General features: G+C 37.8%; 1 protein-coding gene across 7 annotated transcripts in view; it reads right to left on the reverse strand.

Annotated features, from left to right (window-relative positions):
• The window catches only part of Dlg2 (discs large MAGUK scaffold protein 2), a 1203331-nt gene that overhangs the window by 780545 nt on the left and 412800 nt on the right, over positions 1-9986 (reverse strand). For 5 of the 7 annotated variants that reach the window (XM_052158740.1, XM_052158724.1, XM_052158717.1 and 2 more), the window contains exon 1: positions 410-718. The exons of the other annotated variants lie outside the window; for them this stretch is intronic. In XM_052158740.1, the coding sequence (XP_052014700.1) occupies positions 410-718 (309 nt within the window). Of the gene's footprint in view, positions 1-409; positions 719-9986 lie in introns of those variants that run through there. 7 annotated transcript variants of the gene reach the window in all.

Raw genomic sequence — 9986 nt, forward strand, 5'->3', positions numbered from 1 at the left:
AAATGTTCTTTTACTTTTATCATGGTGGGAAGTGTCAGATTAAAGTTAATTTATTTCTGTTCCTTAAAATAATAGTAATAATAGTTTTAAAAGGAGGCTGAAGGAAAAAAAATAACTGCAATTAGGCTGCTAACAGACCATGCTACAGAATCCTAAAAATTATCGGGGGATTTGAGAACGTGAACTGGAGGAAAAGTTCCTGACAGCCATACATAGAATCCCTGGATTTCTACCCGCCGCCCAGAAGTGTAAAACCACAAACATGTGGGAAACTAGAAAACCATTTTTTCCTAATATTTTTCCAAGCAGACAATCCCAGTCAGCAAGGAATCAGCAAAGTTTTCAAGCTACCCTGACCTTAAACCCAACTTTCTTATAACAGAAAGAAAGTCACAAAGAAAAAGCTCACCTGTGCAGGGCTGAACCAACCATGTGGGCAGGCGCATCGCTCCCCACAATTCCCCTTGCCCTTGGTGCTGGTCTTGTGGGGGCTTTTCCGTACACTGTCCCACAAGGTGACCAGCTTGGTCCTGTTTGAAGCCGGGCCCCCAGGTCCTGAGGAGGGCATAGTTTGGGAACTGTACCCGAGTCCCTGAGCATTCCTCTGCCAGCCACAGGCGCAGTGGGCATCCCTGATGAGGGTGGGTGCACTCCGGCCGACATCCATCCCATCGGACCCCCGGCTGCAGCTGTGTTGTTTGGTGAGGTATGCATTCATACTGCACTGATGCCTACTCTTTTCTTTGGTCAGCTCTGCATAGAAAGGCTTCCTCCCTCACACCCCTTTCTTCCAGGCAGTTGTAAAAGTCTTTTTTCCCCTGTGGATGCCTCAGTATCTTTGACAGCTGCTATAAGCGGTTCATCGTGGGAGCAGAGGGAGCAGTGAGAGCAGCTCTGCACAGCATTATCTGCGGGCTGGTAGCTCTTTGTCAATAGATGACTCAACTCACAGAGCAACTTGACAGTATCCCTGCTCTAGGCAGAAGCAATCAATGCTCCACACAGCTGGGCTACAAGACTGTACACTGTGTTACAAGCCCTTTTTGGATGGAGCCTCACAGGGACGAATACTCCTCACAATTTGGCATCCTCAGTTTTCCCTCCTCCCTGATCTACACATGAAAGACAGATCTCAGGAAAGAGAACTTTGTATCAGAGCAGCAGGACCTTTCTATCGAGAAATGATGCATCTAGGCAGAAATACTATAGCATAAGCAGTCTGAAGTGCGGGGAAAGTTAACCTGGAAAGGAAATGTTCGCTATTTCTGGGAATCACTTCTCCAGTTGCCAAGACATAGACCAAATCAGGAAATAATGAAATCAGAGCTTCAATATTAACTCTAAAAAGCATCAATTAATTATCAAAAAAATGACAAAGGTCAAAGTGTACTGGGGTCCTTTAAATTTTAAATTTAATTTATTTTAAATCATGATTACATGCTATAATACAAGTATATGTTCTTCATAGAATGAACAATTATTAATTCTATTTCTTTCAAAATATGATGACTTTTAAGATTCAAAGATGATAGGTTGGTTTATCCTAAACTAGTATTTTTCCTCACCCCAAATTATTCTGAGGATTTGCTTCCAAATACTTTACCACAACAAATTCATTCACCACAAACAGAGTCTGAATTTTAAAGTGAAAGATGTATTCAACCCTGCCATTCGTAGTTTGGTTTTTCTAAGACATAATTTTCAAAATATTTAACTAAAAATAGGTGAAACCTATCCTATTTTAAATAATTTCTTTCAAAGGCAGACATGCCTATATTTTCAATTTCAGCATGTTTCTCAAACACATCCACAGTATTTTCATAAAGGGAAAGACTAAATACAACCACACTTAGAAATGACATTGTCCTGTTGAATTTACATATCTTTGACCAGACTGTCCACATCTTTTGCATGCTTCTAAAGACAAGAAGCATTGGTTTGATTGAAAAGTAAGTTGTCATCTAGCAAGGAATGAGAGACTAACAGTCCATTCTATCACTAGCTTAGTCATAACCACGGAATGCCATCAGACCTGCCTTCCCCGTGGACTGATAAGGTTCAGGAACAGCACCCACCTGCTTCTGCTCACTTGGCAGTGCTTTCTTTAGATTCCAGAACCATCACCATGCTCGCCTCTACCCAAGGACTCTCACGAAATCATTACATCATAGGAGCAGTAGAAACCAATCCCTACAAACACTCGTATAAAATGATTCTTTCCCAGAATCTACACAATGGTCTAAATGTATAATGATATCAAGTTTAGGAGAGAAGGTATTCAAAACAACTTTGATAAGCTAGATGTGGCCATGTAGTGTAATGTCAGTATTATGGGGACAGAGTCTAAGAAAAGAGGCTTCCTGGGTCTTGACTTGCCTCCAGTTTAGTTCAAGTAAGAGAGCTTATCTCAAAAGAATAGGGGGTAAGGGGTCATAGAGCAGGAGACCTGATGTCCTCTTCCTGATCTCCTATGTACATGTGTGCGTGCGCGCGCGTGTGTGTGTGTGTGTGTGTGTGTATGTGTGTGTGTGTGTGTACCATAACTAACTAACTACGGACACTACAGACACATAATAACATTGATTCACACTTGTCATTTTGCACTCAGATGGATGAAAAAGAAGGATTCCAGAATCTTAAGGCAAGCCTGGGCTACATAGTGATTCAAATCTAGTAGTGACTGTACACATTATGACCAAATATCAAAACTTAAAACTGTCTAAATAAATAAACAAACAAATAAATAAATAAATAAATAGCCAAACAAACTAAAAATGCTTCCCAATTAAAACAAAGAAGTCTTTGGTCTATTCCTAATCATGTTTCCAAGGACCTAACATACCTCCTAGCAATCTTTTTGTTTCTTTTATTTTTGAGTGAAGATTTGTACTCACATGCAAGTGAATGCATACATGTACACACACACACACACACACACACACACAAGTAAAGAAATGAGGGAGATAACTAAGTTTTTATAATGATCCTTAATCTAGAAAAGCTCCAGAGACAGGTATGCTGTTTCGATATTGGTGCTAGATCTGAGATGATGCTCATGCTCTTTATAAGGATGTATGTTAAAAGAAGAAAAAGAGGAGGAGGAAGAGGAGGAGAGCAAAGAGGAAGAGGATGATGATGATTTGAACTATTGGGCAGAGATAATAATAACTTCGTTTTTCTCCTGAAAGAGAATCAAGGAGACAAAAATCAATATAGAAGGACATTAAAACCAAGGCAAAAAAAAAAAATCACTACAAGGTACTCAACAGAAAGAAAAAAGAAATCTGTTTTCCATCCCAAATGCTATCACCTTTATTCTAGATCAAGGTATAACTAACATCAGAAAGAACTTCTAGGTCAGATAAAGCCCCAGAGAGCTTCAGAACCTCTCTTGTATTGCCATGATGCATGACTTTACACTGACATTCGACACAGTAGAGGAACATTATCAGTACCGAATGGCCGTGCCAGGGATTGATAAGCATGGGTCTGTTTGATCAAATATGCCCACAGATGCTTCTCTGGTGGTTCAGGCGGGCATCGTTGCTCAAGGGCCCATTGGCAAATTCCCCATCCTTTCATCACTCACTTTCTTCTCAAGGATAAAAATCAGTCTGCATAGATTAAGTCAGTATATATCCATCACAGTTCGGTAATGGTATATGCAGTATGCAGCTGGACAGAAGGTTTCCTGGATGAGCACTATTAAGGTATTATAAATCATCATAAGATTCTAAATCTGCTATGAAGAGATTTTTCAAATGAGATATTTCTTCTCATCAGAAGGGCCATAGAATATCCTTTTTCATAAGCCCAATATATCATTTTTTGGTATATAAGTAGCTATGTTTCATAGCCAGTGTTACTTGTCCTCAAAGATATTTAAGATCACAGCACCCATTTATCAAGCTCAACAAAAGACTATATCAAAATCATTATTGCGCTTCCGCATGTGTAAACTAATTTTCATCTTCAGCCTTCTCCTTTCCACCAAAAATTATTTCTTTTGTTTTAAAATGGGACATTTGGCTTTCTACATCTGAATGCAGACTACTTCAACAGATAAATTCAGCCAATAAGACTTCTGTACCATTGTACAGAAGTAGACAGACCCACTAATTAACAATAATCCAATTTGATCATTTGTAATTGGACAGCTGTAATAACCACAAGATGACATCAAATTCTGGTGAAACAAGAATTAGCTATTTACAAGCACATATCCTACTTATCACTGTGATTTAACCTGGGCATAAGACCCACTGGGTAATGCCTCGATGAGATGTATCTTGTTGAACTTTCCATGACCTGGCATTGACTCTGTAGAACAAGCCCTCTTCTTAAAGCAAGAGTTCAAAACTAATATCCTGGCCTAGATTGTTTAATAAAAATAAACAGTACAGAGGAATCACTAAATAAATTGAAGTGTACTAAAATATCGTGCAGAATTATTTTTCCAGATAAAATTTCTTTCAGGCTCCACTCGATCCATATGGAAAATGAAAATATTAATTACAAAAGAGCTGAGTGCTTACTGCAAAAGAGCTGGAAAGCAGAAGCTATTTCGCTGCCACAAGTAATAAGTTAAATAATCACAGGATGCCACAGTGCATTAGATAGAATCTTCTTTGATTTGAAAAGTGAAAGAACGTAAATGTATAAATGTGAGCAAGTCAGTACTACTCTACGTCTCTTTGGCCATGGTAGTTGTAGGATCTAAGCACATTCACCTTACAAAGTGAGGTAACCAAGAAGATATAAAATATTGCAAACATTAAAATTCTTTCAAAAATGCTAAGCCAATTCAGTAATAAACCTGATGAGGCACGACAAGCAGTGGTCCTTTGCGGGTGGGCGTGTTTCCCGGGATGGAGAGATGTAGCCTGGACAGCCAAGGTTGATAAGAAATAAGAAACAAGACCTTTGAAAATGATCTGAAGATTAAAAAAATGGTTTTGAGTGGGGATTGTAGAGAGAATAGATCAGAATTAGTGATAAGTCTCGATTATAAACCAGCTTTCAGGAAATGTAGACTTATTATGTTCTAATGCACTCAGCAGCAGCATCCCACAAATCAGAACACTAATTATGTGACATTGTTTTAGAAATTCTGAAAAGAACAATAGTAAAATTGCAACAATCTTTTCTAATCTGCATATTTTAGCAATTGAATTTATGTGCTGAGCTATACCTCTGCAAGTAATCTGTTCTCATGCTCTGATATTCAGCTAACTTCTGTAAACATCCCATATCTCACCCAGCAAATTCATACTCTAAAGTATATATATGTATATATATATATATATATTACGTATATATATGTATATATATAAACACATATATATATAAATATATATCTTATGCTTATGTTTATGTTTCAGACCTCTCGTGCCTTCCATTTACAGAGTCTGAAAACATGTTCTCAGATACTGATTTTGATCATGGGGCATGCTGGTTTCCTCACTCCAAATCTGTCACACAAGCCCTACTGACTTTCTGTAGAGGGAATTAAGTCTCCCTCATGACCCAGTATGATTTAAAATTAGGGTTTTGTTTTTGTTGTAGTGGTGATGGCTTATTTTGTTGTTTTGTTGTTGTCATTGCTGTTTTGTAACCCATATCCAAATGCGAGCTCCAAGCCTTGGTTTTATTTTTTTTTATTAGATTGGCATATGTAAGCCTCTTCTATGAAGGTCTTCTAGAATATTCCTTGATCCCAGAATGCTTCAGTGACTCTCACTCAGGAAAGCATTCTTTGAGCTCTCTTTGAAGACAGATCGCGTCTTCCTTCCATCTAACAGTGACAAATTTCCTGTGCATCTATTACAAAACTATCATAATCCTATGTAAAACAATAATTGTGGCTGGGCAGTGGTGGCACATGCCTGTAATTCCAGTACTCTGGGAGGGAGAGGCAGGTAGATTTCTGAGTTCGAGGCCAGCCCGGTCTACAGAGTGAGTTCCAGGACAGCCAGGGCTATACAGAGAAACCCTGTCTCAGAAGAAAACAAAAAATTCAAAAAAGAAAAACATAATTGTGGTTTTCTTTTCTCCATTCCCTTCTGAAAACGTAACATACACCATCACAGCTTCTCTTGGTTAAACACAGCTTCTCTTGTTTGCTTCTGCACTCTCTGATCTCAGAACAAAGTAATAATTAGTGTTTATTAAAATCATCAGGAAAGAAGACAGAGTTATTTTACAATGATTGTATCAATATGAACATTTTAGGCTGTGGCACCCTTCTCAGTGTAAAATGAATAAAGGAGGATTATGATTTCTAAAATAGACAGCAATGGATTCTTATGGTCATCAATTCAGTACAGCATTTATTATGACTAGTTACAAAATTGTAATAAATTAGTTTTGTGAAAATATTGGTTAATGGTCTCAGTATTGAAATAACTTTTTTATTTTATCAAGGTCCTAAATGCTGTACTTCCTGATAGCTGGATTTTGTTTTCTCAAGACTTCACAAGTATTCTCCCTTTATAGGTAGTGTGTAAACTGGAGTATTTCCTCAAGTTAAAATCCAATCCTCTATAGCTATAGGGTATTATAGAGATAGCTGTGTGGTTTGGAACACTTGATGTTCTTGTAGAGGTCCCACTTTTCATTCCCAGCACATGAATCTGGCAGCTCACAACCACTGTAATTCCAGGTCCAAGGGCTCTGACGCCACCTGCTGGCCTCTACAGGTAGTTACTTCTTTTATGGAGTGTGCTTCCATACATGAGGTCAAAAGTCATATACATGCAACAAAGGCAAAGAACAGTATCTTTTTTAAAAGCCAAAAATAAAGAAAGAATCACAGACTCTGTTCAACTCTATCAAGACCATAGTTCTTCCCAATAGATAATTTAAAATAAATGGCAATTCATAGAAGCTTAAACGTGTGTATAAGAGAGGTAAAAGGCTTGCCTGTGCCTGCTGACAATAAAAAATGTAAAAATTAATATATGTATAGAAGTATTTATAAAATTGTTGTCTCATCAATTTAGAGCATGGCTCTGTGGAGTACAAGCATGGCTATGTAAAAGATCTCTAAAATCCATTTGCCTTGAATCATTAAAATTCAAGTCCATCAGTACTGCTACCAGCCTTGGTCAGAGAAGCTTCTTACTGTGAAGGGAGCAGTTAATGCAGAGATTCATAACTGCTCAAAGCCCCAAGGATAAGCACCCCTGAGTTCTCAGGTACCTGAGTACTTAAACCTCAGGGAGTATCGCAAAAGAGGGTCAGAAAAAGCTAGAGGGTTAGGTGTGGGGGATGGATGTACAGTGACTTTCTGTCCTCTGGTCATGACATGGTTATTACATACATGAATTGCAGCACCTGTAATTACTTACACATACACGACAGGATCAAGCCAGTTGAAATACCAGCATGAGAGAGCGTGGTTCCCTGAGCTAAGAAGCTATTTTATATAGGGGCATCAGTTGCCCCTAACCAAGAAGCTATTGGCATTTTATGATTGCTATGAGTGGGAGTGTCTCTTTTCTGTACCAGTGAGACCATTGTAAGTTCCTTATGGCTCAGTGGATAACCCCATACCCACACACATATGAGCAGCACTAATTGAACAAGTGGGTTAAAAATAAATAAATACAAATTTATAAATTGAGGATATGAATTTGCAAGGGAAATGTGGTAGAAAGTCTGGTAGCCACCCTAGAAGGGAATGAGGGATGGTTATGATTAAAATATATAATATTATTATATGTATGCATTTTAAAAAATGAAAATTTTAAAAAAATCTGACTCATTAATCACTGCAACCTCTTCTTCCTACCTCTAGCTCTGGAATCCATCATTCTACTTCCTCTTTTTAAGGATTTCACTACTTTATATTTCTTACATTTTCTGTAAATGAGTAACTGACTCACTCCATTCTGAGTGATGTCCTTGAATCACCTATGTTACAACTTAATAATAGGATTTCCTTCTTCATTATGGTTAAATGATATTCTGTGGGGTGTGTGTGTGTGTGTGTGTGTGTGTGTGTGTGTGTGCGTGCGTGTGTGTGTGTGTGTGTGTGTGTGTGTTGGGATGGAATATAGTAGATAGTATAGATGTGTAGAATGGATAGAGATAGATATTAATACACAGTCAGCCAGATAGACACATACATACATACATACATACATACATACATACATACATAGACAAATATTTGCTGGTAGACATAGACATAGTTTCTAGGCTGTTGGAAGTAACTCTCAATGTAATCAAAATTACAACTAGAACATTAGAATGATAATTTTGAAGGTGGAATATTTAAGGGATGGGACCTAGTGAGAGGCCTAGTGTGCCTTATCTACTTTATGCTGTGATGTGCTGTCTTTCCATGGGCTCAAAGTTATGGGGTTAAATGAACATGGACTAGAACTTCCCAAAGTACTGACCAAAATAAACCATCTCTTGCTGTTGCTTAATTATCTCAGGCATATGCTCTAACAAATACGAAGCAGTATCCTAATACCTCTCAGTACCCCCTGAAGTAGAGTTACTGGATTTCTTAAACTGTCACATCTAGAACTAGGGAAGGAACCAGAAGCTGGAAACAGTGTTTTTTTATTGCTTATTTTATTTATTTACATTTTATATGTTGCCCCCTTCCGGTTTCCCCTTTGCAAACCCCCTAACCCATCCTCCCATCCCCTTTGCCTCTATGAGAGTGCTCCCCCACCCACCTCACCACCTATATCCACTTGCTGGGGTATCAAGCCTCCACAGGACCAATGCCTTCCCCTCCTACAGATGATATGAAGCTTAAGAAGAAGGAAGACTAAAGTGTGGATGCTTCAATCCCACTTAGAATGGTGAATAAATAATCAGGGGTGGTAGAGGGAGGGAGGGTTCTGGAAGGGAGAGGGGAGGGGAAGGGAAAAGGGGAACAGCCTTTCATTATAAAAACTATATGAGTTTACTTTCTAGAGTAGTATAGGTAATGGATGGTCTCTGAATTTACTGAAATGCTTTTAAAAACCTTCTGAATTGAAAGTAAGGCAGATGATGACTTGTCAGTGGTAATTCATCTGTGGATTGGCCTAAAGGCAGAAGCATGGATTAGTACAAATGACAAGCCCTCCTCCAGCTAAATACTTTCCTCTCCTACAGATGTGACAGTTTAATAAAGTTACACCTAATTGGCCTTGCCATGGCCAGTGTATTTCAAATTAACATTTAATTAATAATCTCTTTGGTTGTTCCACATGGTTTTTGCTTTTGGATGTATTCATTTTATTTAGTACATATTTAGTGAGTGCCTATTTCATATGAGAAATTGTGCTCATAGCTGTAGACATGAGAAAATTTGAACTCCAATGGCAGTTTTTCTTTTAATGACTGTCTGTATTTTCTTGCACTGTGAAAAAGATCTGCTCTGCATTTATATATTAAGTTTTTCTCATTGATGATGGATGAGGCAGGAATTCTAGAGTCAGACTTCTTGGTTAACATCTCATTTCCGATCATATCAGATCATAAATTTGAGCAAGTCACATAAAGTTTCTGAATATAAGTTTCTTTACCCATAAAAGAAATTTCTTATTCTCCTCAGCAGAATTATATAAGAATGGCATGAGTTAATTTCTGGAACATGCGTAACATAATTATCTGTCACATCATAATGGTCAACAATCTATTATCATCTGGCTGTCTATCTGTCTGTTTACCTGTCTGTCTATCTGTCTATCTATCTATCTATCTATCTATCTATCTATCTATCTATCTATCTATCTGTCATCTATGTACCTACATACCTACCTACATATCTATCCTCTCACATATCAGTGTCAAAACTTCCCCATATTCTACTTGTAAGTTCTACAGGTTCATAGTTTAAAAATCTGCAATGTCAATTAAGAGATTTTCAATAAAGATCAGTCTAATTCAATTGAATGTCAATATTATATATTGATCATAAACTTGTCTTCCCAATTCCTATTTTGAGGAAGATGTTCTGATGCAGGTGGTAAGTAACA

This window comes from Apodemus sylvaticus, chromosome 1 (genome assembly GCF_947179515.1).
Source record: "Apodemus sylvaticus chromosome 1, mApoSyl1.1, whole genome shotgun sequence".
In the NCBI taxonomy this organism is placed as follows: Eukaryota; Metazoa; Chordata; class Mammalia; order Rodentia; family Muridae; genus Apodemus; species Apodemus sylvaticus.